The sequence below is a fragment of the Pelophylax lessonae genome, assembly GCF_965119305.1.
Source record: "Pelophylax lessonae genome assembly, chromosome: 4".
Taxonomy (NCBI): domain Eukaryota; kingdom Metazoa; phylum Chordata; class Amphibia; order Anura; family Ranidae; genus Pelophylax; species Pelophylax lessonae.
The window spans coordinates 509,307,987-509,322,106 of NC_138771.1; the positions used below are offsets into that span (position 1 = coordinate 509,307,987).

The following is a 14,120-nucleotide window of genomic DNA, read 5'->3' on the forward strand; positions in this document are numbered from 1 at the left end:
AATAGCATGTCACTTCCGCCCAGCGCAGCAAGGCAGGAAAGTGCATCACGCTGCTGGCTACTTCCGCCCCACACCAACATGGCGGAGACTGTCAGCCGCAGACTGGTCACGTGAAAGAGTGTAGAGCCGCTGTGCGTGGAGTCTGGAGAGGGTCCTGTGTGCAGGTATATGGGAAGAGTGGGATGAGGAAGGGGGGCTCTCTGCTTCCCCCTGCTGGGGGACTCTGGAATGTCACGCGACTGGGGGTGTATGTGGAGGCGTTGTCCATAGCTGTCACAAAGTATTTGTTGTTGGGTGGAAGCTGGCACCTGATTGGTCGGTGAGGAGGAAAGCCTTCTCTCCTCACTGGTTCTGTTTCCTGTTTATGGTGAGTGGACATGCTGCTTATGTATGTTATATTTTGGAACTAGAAACCCGTTGCAGTGTGTGCCCCTGGTTCTGACACCTCTGCTCAGACTGTGGATTAGTGTTTCTACCCCATCCCTTTAATCCAGGACACATATGTAGGTTCTAAGGCTAATATAATGCACACAAGGCACTAACTGAGCTTATTTACCTCCTTAATCAGCCATAGAACCTGTGTAATTAATGTGTGTTCTGGTTTCAAGGGATCAGGTGGCAACCTTATTGCCACCTCATCCCTTTAACCCATTTAAGACTGGAAGGATTTGCCCCCTTAATGACCAGGCCCTATTTTGCGATTTGGCACTGTGTTACTTTAACTACTTTTGGGGGTACCAGTGACATTACTACAGTAATCACTGCTAAAAATATGCATTGTTACTGTAATAATGACACTGACAGGGAAGGGGTTAACCCTATGGGGGATCAATGGGTTAAATGTGAGCCTAGGGGAGTGATTCTAACTGTGGTGGGGGGGGTGGCTTCTCAGATGACCATAGAGACATGTGATCCTATATAGAAGGCTCACATGAGCTCTGTGATCATTTCAGGGAGAAGAACGGTCGACTGTGTTTACAACAACTGACCGTCCTTCTCTCTCAGCGGGGAACGATCGCGGGTGTCAGGCGGCAATCGGAGCCGCCTGACCTGTGCATCGGCTTCCCCGCTGCCGAGTGGGGGCGGGAGTGCGCCCGCTCCCCTAGCTTCCCACGCATGACCGACGTAGGTCTACGTCGGTTTGCGCAGGAGAGCCACCCTGCCGCAGTAAAACTGTGGCGGGTGGTCGGGAAGTGGTTAAACCCAAACACATATGAAATTCACAGGTTCTGAGGCCAATTTTTTGCAGATAAGGCACCAAGTGAGTTTTATTAGCACCTAATCAGCCACAGAACCTGTGTAATTAATGTGTCCAGTTTTAGGCCCCTTTCACACTGTCCGTCTGTCGGATGGATTCCGTTTTTCTCAGCGGGGGATCGATCCGCTGATCCCCCTCTGAGCAGAAGGATCACAGCTGTGTCTCCACGCTGTGTGCGGAGACACAGCTGTCAGTTCCCCATACATCTCTATGGGGAAATTGGATGAGAACAGACCGTCGATCCGCTGGACGGTTGGAAAATAGGGTTTCCATCCGTCCAGATTTGATCGGATCGGGTGTCAGCGGACATGTCTCTGCTGACATCCGATCCCCCATAGAGATGCATGGGGGGGGACCGTTCAGATCCGCCAAAAAAATGGACAGGCGGATCTTAATGGTCCGCCTGTGTGAAAGGGGCCTAAAAGAGACGAGGTGACAACCCTATGTGAATAGGCTATCAGAGTGCTTTTCAGGCATTTTCATCACATGGGTTTGTTAACTGTCAATGTGCCTGGCATGAAATAAAGCACATTGACAGCTGACTGGGGCTGGTAAAAAGAATGTCAGCCTTACAGAAGAATTTCAGGTATCGCCATGTGTATAGTTACATTGGTTCTGCTTGAATATACCATACCTGGCCGATGCCCCTGGATGCTGGAAATTAGGAATGGGCTCGGGCGTGTTCGGGATCCCACCTGCCCGATCCCGCCACTGCACATGGCTAATCACAGGCAGTGAGACATTTACCGGTCCGCAGCTGCACAGATCAGGAAATGTCTCACTGCTTGTGATTGGCCGTGTGCAGTGTCGACTTCCTGGCGGGATCGGGCAGGTGGGATCCCAAACACGCCCAAGCCCATCTCTACTGGAAATCACTGAAGTAAACAATGCTACCTGAGTCCCATACTGAGAAGCCAGCTTGATTCATTGTGAATACAGGAAGTTGGCTGCTCAGTGCGGGCGCCATAAAGAGAATGCTTTGCATTTTATGAATGGATGCACAGCATTTGCTGATTGGACAAGGTGGAGAGTGTGATGTTACTGCCCTATTTTTCTACCCTATCCAATCAGGGAAGGCTTTGCATATATTCTGAAAATGCAAAACATTCTCTGTGCTGAGCGGCTGACTTCCTGTGTTTAGAATGCTGATTGGGGTTCGACCGATTATCGGAGCGGCTGATTATTGGGGGCCGATATTCACATTTTTCAAATAATTGGTATCGGTCAGAAACTTACTGATTTTACCAATATTGGTCAGACCTTCCCCTGTCCCTGCAGTCTCTATCAATCTCTGTCAGTGGTGTGGTGGGCAGCAGAGAGATGACATCATCTCTTATTGCCCCCTCACATCACCGCTGTTCTTCTTGACAGAGCTGCAGCCGTGGGCAAGCAGAGAGATAGTTCCGTCATCTCTCACCACCCACCCGCATGTGGAAGTTTAACTGTTTGGACGCCGCTGGTGAGAGGCTGCCAGAAGTAGTGTAAATAGTGACAAGCTGCATATGGGTGGCGGATGACAGTGGCAAGTGACAGTGGCAGGAGACTGTAGCAAGTGACACACTGCATCTGGTGGCAGGTGACATACTGCATCTAGGTGGCAGGTGACAGTGGCAAGTGATGCGCTGCATTTGGTGGCAGGAGACAGTAGCAAGCTGCATTTGGGTGGCAGGTGACGGTGGCAAGTGACACGCTGCATCTGGTGGCAAGTGACATACTGCATCTAGGTGGCAGGTGACAGTGGCAAGTGACATACTGCATCTGGTGGCAGGTGACATACTGCATCTAGGTGGCAGGTGACAGTGGCAAGTGACGCGCTGCATTTGGTGACAGGAGACAGTAGCAAGCTGCATTTGGGTGGCAGGTGACGGTGGCAAGTGACATACTGCATCTAGGTGGCAGGTGACAGTGGCAAGTGACATACTGCATCTGGTAGCAGGAGACGTTGGCAAGGGACACACTGCATCTGGGTGGCAGGTGACAGTGGCAAGTGACACACTGCATCTGGGTGGCAGGTGATGGTGGCAGGTGACATGCTGCATCTGGGTGGCAAGTGACATACTGCATCTGAGTGGAAAGTGACACGCTGCATCTGGTGGCAGAAGACGGTGGCAAGTGACACGCTGCACCTCGGTGGCAGGTGACAGTGGCAAGTGACATGCTGCATCTGGATGGCAAGTGACACACTGCATCTGGGTGGCAGGTGACAGTGGCAAGTGACACGCTGCATCTGGGTGGCAGGTGATGATGATGTACAGAATATCAGCTATTGGCCTGAAATGCGGCAGGAAATTAGTGTACGCACTGAAAAAACTATCTGTCGACCCCCTAAGGGGCATCGGTCACATATGGCATATGCATAGTACCAAACTGGACCAATGTAACTATGTATAAGCCAAGGCCTGGTTCACAACTATGCAGGTTGCAGTTTGCATATTCCAGGTGCATTTTAAGTTTTTCAATACAGGTTTTTGATCCATTGAAGTCTATGGAACCTGAATCCTGAAAAAACTCCCTGGCCCTTTCCAAAAATTGCACAGATGTGAATGTGACTCATAGAAAACCATGTTAAATGGACCATAGTGTGTTTATGCAAAATTCAAAATGCACTAAAAAATGCATAGGTGTGAACCAGGCCTAACATGCTGATGCCTGGAATTTTTAATTAATGTTCTTTACTTTTTAAAAAAATATATTTTTAAAGCCATTGTAGTGGAATCTTTTCCTCTCCGGTACAGATACCTGACACCTATTGGTCAGTGATACCAAATCAGATATGTAGCTACCTAGAGATCAACCAGAGTCAGTAGTTTGAATCAAAGTGATCTAAATGTATTATTCCGTGTTTGAGATTAAATATACAATATGACATATGAATAATAGGATGTATAAAGATATTATTTAACCAATCAAAGGTTAGTAAAAGCTTTGGCAAGCTCAGAGTTAAAAGTCAATATTTCTGTGTTTTTCCATCAAAGATATATCCAGACAATGACATCTCAGAATGTCCTCGTTCTCCAAGGAGGGGATTTTTTGTTGGAAAATATTCCAAGTCATGAGATATGTTTTTATCCCTTTTTTGCAAGGTTGCATGTTGCACAGACATGAAAAGAAGAAAGACAAGAGATTAATACTTCAAGCCATCTTTGTTCTAAGCAGCCATCTTGCCACCTCACCATACTCCGCATATAGGGCCATTTTTAGAGTATAACCTAAAATACGGTCCTTTTCCACAACACCTCCACCCTCAAACCTGAATTGTGGGGTGCTTTTCCTTGCAGCATCCTGTTTTCTTTAAATTTAGTGCAGGGATCTGTAAATGGGAAGACTACAAGTCCCATCTTCCACTGTGGCTGGGGGACTCACAGATCATGTTGGCACAAGTGTAGTGACATCATCACAGTTGTAGTTAATTGTTTACTTCTTCCAGCCCCATAACAGAAGGTTTGTACCTCTGTAGGGATTGGGAGTAAATTATACAGGAGGCTGTGCTTTGCACCCACAACACAATGATTATGGTTGCAGAGCTTTGCAGGCTTCATATTAAAAATTAAAATCCCACTTTTTTTTTCTTAGTATGGGTGCATTTATTACATTCCTGAAAAAAGTAGGACTATACCTGGAAGTGTAAAATGTGTTAAGTATTGAATTTTGGCTTATATTAAATATTGAGTCAGTAATGACTTCTTGAATACTAAGGCATGGCAAAACCCACGTGTCAGATCAGGTGAGATCTTTCTGGAAGGAACTTCCTTGAGGACACTTGTGAGGCCCTGACTACGTCACCAGTGCCTATTGAAAAAATGCTTTAGGCTGCATTCACATGTCAGCATATGGATCCGGAGATCGTTGCAAATCGCGGGGCGCCTGTGCGTTGCCCGCAATTTGCAATAGCACCCCAAACGCTGAGCGATGTTGCCGCGATTTCTGCCTGCCAAATCGCGGTAACATTGCGGAAAAAAAAATTGCGGGACGCATTACGCCCAAAAAAGTACAAGAGCTTCTTTGGAGCGTATTGCGTCCCGCAATTTTTTTTGCGCGATGTTACCGCGATTCGGCAGGCGGAAATTGCGGCAACTTTGCTCAGCGTTTGGGGTGCTATTGCAAATCACGGGCAACGCACAGGCGTCCCGCGATTTGCATTGATCTCCGGATCGCGCGGCGATTCTGCCCGCGATCCATACGCTGACATGTGAATGCAGCCTTACAAAAAAAAGAAAACACCAATAATAAATAAACATGTTGAAAAAAAAAAATGAAAACCCATTTTTTAAAATAAGGTTGTAACACATTTAGGAACACTTGGGAAACCTCTATTATGTTATTTTCAAGGTTCTCTTGGTCTGCTGATCTGAGAAATGTGTTGTATAATCTGATGCTGATATGAAAGTGAAAGTTTCTTCTGCCCAGTGAAATTGAAAGTGTTCTAGATTAGAAAATAGTGTGTGGGAAACCAGAGACTGCTGGGATAGAGACGCCGGATGACCCTGCAAAAAAAGAGAACATATGTGATTTCTTTATTTCTGATAATTACTGTTTGATAGGACTGCCCTCGGAAGGCAGAATGAAGCTTCGGGTGAGAGTCGGAGGTCAGACAGGGCGACTGGAGCTGGAAGAGGAGAAGCCAACGTTAGGAGATCTCCGCATGAAGCTGTCTGCATCGTTCCTACCTTCACTGGGGTACAGGTGTGCATACATTTCTTAAATGATCTCATTATCAAATGGCTTCTGTTGTCTTTAATGTTGTCTTTAATGTTGTTCTGTTGTCTTATAAAGTTTTTTTTTTTTAGTGATAAAAGTAAACGTGATCAGCTATCACCGTATCTAAAAGGTGCACTTGTTCAAGTTGCCCCCCTCCCTAAAATGCTACATAAAAGTACCTGTGCTAGGAAAATAGATAATACACACTGCACAGATCTGGAAGAAATACACAAAGCACACAAAGATTCACGTAATAATACAGATGCATCTTGTATTTGCACTTTTTTTGCTTAGCCTTGATTTCAGCTTTAAAGTGGTTGTAAACCCTCACATATACCCAGTGAGGTGACTGGCCTCAGGTAATACACAGAGATGAAAAAAATCCTCTTACATAAGTTGTACCTGTTTATCTGTAGTCTTCTTTTCCTAAATCCCTTCAAAGGGCAGGAATTTTGTAGCTCGTCTGAGCTTTCATAAAACAGGGGATGGGGAGCTGAATTACACTCTGCAGAGCTCATTGAGAGCTGACTGAAAGGAAGGGACACCCCCCCCTCCCCTTCACACAGGAACAGGCGCTGTGAATATTCACAGTAGAAGGTGATCACTGGGTGCCAGGCAATGGATATCCGCCGGCGCCCGCTGATCGCCGAGAGAGGCTGGACATCAATGTAGACAATGCAGGGCTCCATCCTGACAGTGGAGATGTAATGAATTTTCTTTCCGTGCAAATCAGGGAATAAAATTCATTACATCTCTTGGTAAAAGCACCACAAGGTGTATACAAAAGCACTTGTTGGGCACACATTTAAACCTTTGATCGCCCTAGACGTTTAACAACCCCAGCCAGTGTAATTAGTAGAGTGACAGCGCATATTTTTGTCACTGGTTTCCACAAAGTGTCACAAGCGTCAGATTGTCTGCCACAATATCGCAGTCCCGCTACAAGTCCCTGATTGCCACCATTTCTAATATAAAAAAATGTAATAAATAAAAATTCCAATGTATATATACTATAGTTTGTAGACGCTATAACTTTTGCCCAAACCAATCAATAACATTGTTGGTCTATTTTTGTTTATAGCGCAGAAAATAAAAAACCCAGCATTTGATCAAATACCAGCAAAAAGAAGCTCTATTTGTGGGGAAAAAATGACATAAATTTTAATTTACCATATATACTCGAGTATAAGCTGACCCGAGTATAAGCCGAGGCCCCTAATTTTACCACAAAAAAAATGGAAAAAATGATTGACTCGAGTATAAGCCTAGGGTGAGAATGCAGGGCGGCGGGCATGGTACAGGAGAATGCAGGGTGGCGGGCATGGTACAGGAGAATGCCTGGCTGTGGGCATGGTACAGGAGAATGCATGGCTTCGGGCATGGTACAGGAGAATGCAGGGCTGTGGGCAAGTTACAGGAGAATGCAGGGCTGCGGACATGGTACAGGAGAATGCAGGGCTGTGGGCATGGTACAGGAGAATGCAGGGCGGCGGGCATGGTACAGGAGAATGCAGGGCTGCGGGCATGGTACAAGAGAATACAGGGTGGCGGACATTGTACAGGAGAATGCAGGGCTGCGGGCATGGTACAGGAGAATGCAGTGCGGCGGGCATGGTACAGGAGAATGCAGGGCGGCGGGCATGGTACAGGAGAATGCAGGGCGGCGGGCATGGTACAGGCGAATGCAGGGCTGCAGGCATGGTACAGGAGAATGCAGGGCTGCAGGCATGGTACAGGAGAATGCAGGGCTGCAGGCATGGTACAGGAGAATGCAGGGCTGCGGGCATGGTACAGGAGAATGCAGGGCGGCGCGCATGGTACAGGAGAATGCAGGGCTGCGGGCATGGTACAGGAGAATGCAGGGCTGCGGGCATGGTACAGGAGAATGCAGGGCTGCGGGCATGGTACAGGAGAATGCAGGGCTGTGGGCATAGTACAAGATAATGCGGGGCTGTGGGCATACTACAGGAGATGCAGTGCTGCAGGCATGGTACAGGTGCATCCCTTGTAGTATGCCCGCAGCCCCGCATAATAGCAGGTAGTGTGGCTGTGTTTCACTTACCGGTTTCAGAGGCGCCTTAAATTTAAAAATGGCGCCGCCTGGCTGTCGACACGTCATTGCGCATGCACCACCTCCGCTCAGGAAAGCTTGTATACATTCGGCTATTCCCGAGACTAGCCGAACATGTACGGCCTGTCCCGAGCGGCGGCGGCGCATGCGTGGTGACATGTTGGCGCTGACAAGAAAAGGTATTTAGCAGTTTATATTTCCTAAAATATTTCCATTTCCATGTTCCGTGCACTGTGGGAGACCAAAAGTAGCGAATGCAGGGTCCTGGGTTTAGTAACACTTTAAAGTGAAAGTAAACCTGGACATCAACTTTAAGCTATATATTAACTCCATTTTTGTTGACAAAAAAAAACAACCTCCTCTGGGTGATCAATGTACAGATTCCTACCTTTTGTTCCTGTGAAGAAAAAGCTGTTTGTTTCACTACCGGTATGTTCTTTGCAGACTGATTCTGAATAGGAGGGTCTGATTCATTATAATCAGCTGGTGCACTCTTGAGTGTTCTAATGAGAAAAGCTGCAGGGTCTGCAAACCTTTAGAAGTATTTTAAAGGATATGTTAAAAAAAAAAAAAAAAAAAAAATTATAAATGCACATCTTTTGGCATATTTTTGTGCATTTATTATTTTTTTGTTGGGAGCCTGGAAAATATTGCATCCACGATCATTAGATCGTGGGTGCTACGCAGGGCTCTTGCAGACACAAACTAGCAGGAAGCATCAATGAACTACTACAGAGCTCAACAGTGCCGTGGCAGTTCATTGAGAACTACAAGCCGACAGACACAAAAGCTGTCAGACCTTGTAGTTTTCTGATTCACGGAACTCTGTGACTGGATGGTCTTTTACAGATTGTGACTGCTAGCAGGAGGGAGAAGATCCCCTGCTAGCTGTCCGACTGGGGGTTGGGGGGAGCAGGGGCCAGTGCATCTGTAACATGTTACACCTGCATTCCTGTTCAAACTGCATGCAATTCTTTGCAGTGCGATTTGAGCCTTTTGTTTTGTATGAGCTCAAATCACACCGCAAAGATATTAGTTTCGGGTATCGGAGCATTTTCACGAGTACTCATGAAAGTACTTGGTATCAGCATTGATACCTGTATTGGTGCAACCCTAATGCTATATACTTTTATTAGCTATATTTTTTTCATGAAAGTGGAATTACCCTTTAAGATTCTTATCTAAATAAGGCGTCTGCAGCAGATGTAACCTTTTTCATAATCTTTCTTATTTAATATGCTGGGAAGGTTGCACTTCACTTTGAATCTAATCATGTTTTCACAGTTTGAATGCGGTATTCACCATCACTCTGAACGGCAAGGACGCCCTGACTGAGGACCAGAATAGCCTGGAATCATGCGGCATTATATCCGGAGATCTGATAGTTCTCCGAGTTGCAGACTCAGAGCTGGTTGCAGCAGCTGCATCATCAACTACTCAGCCCACCCTGAATCAGCGCCAACCCGCCGTCTCTATTATAGAGGTTATCCAGCCCAGCAAAAGTCACAGTGACCAGAGAGGTGATCGGACATCAGTAACACAGAGCTTACCAGAGGTGGGTGGCATGGCCTCATGCACTTGTATTGAGAGAATGTAGGGGATGCCAATGATGGTCTGTCTCTAAAAGGACCCCTTTTCCCCTGTCTGATGCCCTTTATTCCATCACACATTACAGTGTCAAGAAAAGCACCTGTCCTCCAGTGTACAGATGAGTGCATTGTATGTTTTGCATTGCAGTGGTCTGCGTTGGCCAATAATATTTCATGTATTGCATTTTTTTTTTTTTTTTTGTGCATTGAGGCTTGTTAAAATGAATGAGCTGTCCTAATGCAATACAGGGCAACGGTCAACAAATGCAGGTGAAAAGCAGACATAGGTGTGCAGGGGTCCACAATGCTAGTTGTATGGCAGTCATCTATCCAGTGGCTTTGGTTTTCTTATAGTCATTTTCAAGAACAATCAGGTTTTGGAGAGTTGGGTTCCCTGGTGTAATTCAATTTCCAGATCAGACGGTGATTTGAAGACTCTCAGGGGACAGCTCTCAGGTATGCGTGGGGTTCTTTGGCGCATTATATTACATAAACTCAAAAACAAAAATGTAATATATTGCAATTTAGCAATCCAATAGACGCAATCCAATAGATTGAGTGGCTGTATTTATTTTTTTTGTTTTTGTAGGCTTTTTTTCCTTCATTTTACCTGGTGATCTGGCTAGTAACACTTCCTCTTAGTGTTTCTGTATTTTGGACAAAGAAGTAAAGCAGACCGCTTTGGACCGCAGTATTGCCAGTCTGGGGGGAGGGTAGTTGTAAGCTGGTCAAAGATGACTCAGCGGGATGATCAAAAAACTGAATGGATTTCCCCATCCACACAAGCAAAGTGGATATGATAAGTGGGTGCAATGATAAGAATACACTGATCAGTGCTGCAGCCGATTGAATCTTCGAATGAAGATTTACCAGCAGTCCCGAGTCAGTAATTAGACTGACTTCTCTCGATTGACTCCTCTCCTTTTTTCTGCCTAGTTAGCAGTAAGGACCTAGTTCCTTGCTAGGATCTCTGGTCCTTGCAATTTTTTCCCTTTTTTTCAATGGCTTTTTTCTCCTGATTTTTTTTTTTTTTTTTTCTCTGCGAAATCTTCAATAAACTGCTGGACTGGGCAATGGGCTTGATGATCTAGATCCAGTAGTCACCTCAGTCTGGCCAGCGAGCGTGCACAGACCACAGCTCCACGCTAGGTTGGCTGCAACATAGCCCCACTGGACAGGGGCTGGCCTGCGAGTTAAACGCTTCGCGAGGGTGCATATGACCTGGTCTCCGCCTGAGTTGCAGCGTTCCTCCTGGCCAACACCCCCCCCCCCCCATTTTTGATGGCGAGGTGGTTCTGTCTGGAGCGGGGATGGTCGGACTCTTGGGTTCCCATTAGACCCCCCCCTGTACTCTGGTGGTCTTTGGATCATTTAAGACCCTCCTTAAAAAGTGGACTGTTCCATCGGGGGTGCACCCCCCCCCCCCCCCCCGGTTTGCAGGTTAAATAAGGCAACCATGATTTGGGTTGAGGAATCAGCGGCCTTTAAGGATCGGCTGTCAGAAAAGCAGAGGCTGCGGCCTGCAATATATTCACTGTTGCTGGTTTGGCGCCGGTCTTCACCATAGCCCTGGTGTTGCAAACTCTGACCGACTGGGCTAAACTTTTGCAGTGTGACCTGGAGGGTGAGCAGATTCCTCCTGCCTTTGCTGAACTGGCAGGCCAGTTGGTCCAGGGGCTGCAGTTTATCTGGGATGCCTCTTTGGATGTGGCTTCCCTGGTTTCTAGGCTGTCTGTTTCGGCAGTGGTACTTAGGTGCGTATTGTGGCTTAAGTGTTGGTCTGCGGACCAGACCTCTAAAAAAGCTTTGACTGATTTACCTTTTCAAGGAGATCACCTGTTTGGGGCTACCCTGGATGACATAATTAAGAGTCTCACAGCGGGGAAGAGTACTTTTTCTTCCGCAGGCTGGTAAGTGTAAGGAACTTTGTCGCAGACATGGCCCGTCCTTCTTCCCTCACAAGAAGTTTTTTCACTCCTCAGGGTCCCCTGACAAGGGTTCAAAATCTTTCAAGTCCTCCTTGGGAGGTTCCAAGCAGCCCTGGTCTGGCAAGGCTCTTTCAGCATGAAGGTGCGTCCTCACCCTGTCTGGGGTGGGGGGATGTCTTTGCTGGCTTCCGGGCCCGTGGACCTCCTTGGTGCAGGACAAATGGGTCCACGAAGTGCTACGATCTGGCTACAAGATCGAGTTTCGTTCTCCGGAAAGGTTCTTTCCTTCCAATGTGCGCCTGTCCCAAGAACGATTGCAAGCTCTCTTTGGAGTGGTACAAGACCTGCTGCTTCAGAGTGGGATTGTCCCAGTTCCAGCCTCGGAACGGTTTCAGGGTTTTTATTCAAACCTGTTCACGGTCCCAAAGAAAGAGGCCAAGGTGCATCAGATTCTAGATCTCAAGGCCCTGAACTGCTTTTGCGGCTGCAGAAGTTCAGAATGGAGTCCATTCGCACGGTGGTGGCATCCCTACATCAGGGAGATTTTCTTGCCTCTATCGCCATCAAGGATGCTTACTTGCACATTCCAATCTGTGCCCGCCACCAGCGCTTCCTCCGCTTTGCTGTAGGAGAGGAACATTATCAGTTTGTGGCTATACCCTTTGGTCTCGCCTCCGTTCCTCGGGTCTTCACAAAAGTGTTGGCTCTGGTTCTAGTTGCTATGTCAATGGGGAATTGCAGTACTGGGCTACCTGGACGACCTCCTCCTGTGAGAGGAGTCCTCTGCAGTTCTGATGGACAACATGGAGATCACTATACATTCACACTTGTACCACTCCAAATGTGCAGGACTTTGAAGTGCAACATTGAGCCCCCTTTCACATTTACGCGGCTTTGAAATCGTGCGACTTCATCAGAAATTGCACAATTTCAAAGCCGCACCTTAGTGTGACTTTGGGTGCAATTTTAAAGACCTCTATGCAGCTTCATGCACAAATGGCTATTCAAGTCCCACCTGAAATCGTGAAAAGTAGTGCATGTACTACTCTTTCAAAACGAAGCGGCACCTCAAAGTCGGCGTTGCACCGATTTTAACAGTGGGATTGCTGGCAGTAGACTTTGACTTGTCATGTGATTTGACCTGTCAAATAAGTCGCTCAAATGTGAACAGGGGCTCATGCCAATTTGGATGAGTGTGACTTGGATACGACTTTGGCTTTGATCAATTATAATTGCCAACTATTGCACTGTATGACATTCAGGTACAACTTTCATCCAACTTTTCAGGGTTTGAAGTCTATGGCCCTCAAGTTGCATGAAAGTCGGACAAAAGCTGCGACTTTAAATCATACATGTATGAATGGTTATCATTGGAAAATATGGGGAACAACTTGTAATGCAACTTTGTGTGAACAGAGCCTAAATGGACTATGAGTGAGCTGATTACTACACTTGTAGTCCATTTAGAAGTACAAGTTCATCTGTTCCGGTGGCAGACTTACTTTATTCATTCAGATCTCATTGAATGAATGACGTCTGTGTGGGGCTCAATTGATTTTAAATGTGACTGTGACTGCGGGGGAGAACTTCCCCGCACATTGTCACTGGTGGGGGGGGGGGGGGGGGCTCCGGGGTAGGAAAGGGGTGCTTAGGAACATATTACATGTTATATGCTAAACATGGGTGTAGCATGTTCCTAGAGATATTGGTCTTTAAAGGAAGTTAAAAACGATAAGACTTACTGGCCGGATCACCAAGTGAAAATAAAAGAAAAAAGACTAAAAAAAAAAAAAAAATACAGCCACCCCATCTAAGAATTGGTAAGCTGCAATTTAATAAATATTTGTTTTTGAGTTTAATACTGCTTCAAGAAATATTTGTTGGAGAGCACCAGACAGGAATTCAAAGATACATTATTGTTCACATTATCCATTTAAAACCCAATTCAGGAGTTCTAAGGGGCTTTGTCAGGGCTTTAAAATGCTGGACAGAGAACAATATGGAAAAGATCTCAAATCTACAATTATAATTCTGATATATAATAATACTTTTTTCCAGTCACTGGTTCTGCAGACTATTCAGGGGGCCCTCACAATCCTCAAAATGTTCTGGCTTTTTAATAGATGCTACGAGACATTAAATTGTATATGGGCTCCAATACAGGTCTGGCTGTCTCCTTCCAATATTTCTGGGACAAACCGGAGCTAGTATGCAAGTTTTGACTTTACTCTGACTGTTGAATCTGCAGAGGTTCAAAGTTTTGCATCCAGAATATTCAGTTAGCATTCTCAGAAGTGGTCCTGCTATTGGGAGTGATGTACAGTAGACCTTCTTCCTGAAACGAATTAGTCCAGCCATTCCCTAGTTAACACATCAATTTACAAGGATCTTTGAATTGAAAGACTACAAGTCCCATCTGCCACCGTGGCTCTAGATCTGCTGGCACAAAAGCTGTGACGTGACAGCACTTGTAATTTATGGTTTACATCCTCCAGCCTCATAACTGAAGGTCTGTACCTCTTTACAGATCTGGGGCTGGGGTGTAAATAATGCAGGAACCTGTGAATTCCACCCAC

At 46.2% G+C, this 14,120-nt stretch overlaps 1 protein-coding gene across 2 annotated transcripts in view; it reads left to right on the forward strand.

Moving 5' to 3' along the window:
- Positions 1-42: 42 nt before the first annotated feature.
- FBXO7 (F-box protein 7) overlaps positions 43-14,120 on the forward strand; it is a 49,468-nt gene continuing 35,390 nt past the window's right edge. The window contains exons 1-3 of one of the 2 annotated variants that reach the window (XM_082256536.1): positions 43-164; positions 5,800-5,941; positions 9,312-9,582. In XM_082256536.1, the coding sequence (XP_082112662.1) occupies positions 5,820-5,941; positions 9,312-9,582 (393 nt within the window). In that variant the 5' untranslated portion in view covers positions 43-164; positions 5,800-5,819. The remainder of the gene's footprint in view (positions 165-5,799; positions 5,942-9,311; positions 9,583-14,120) is intronic. The other variant, XM_082256537.1, reaches the window with a different exon arrangement.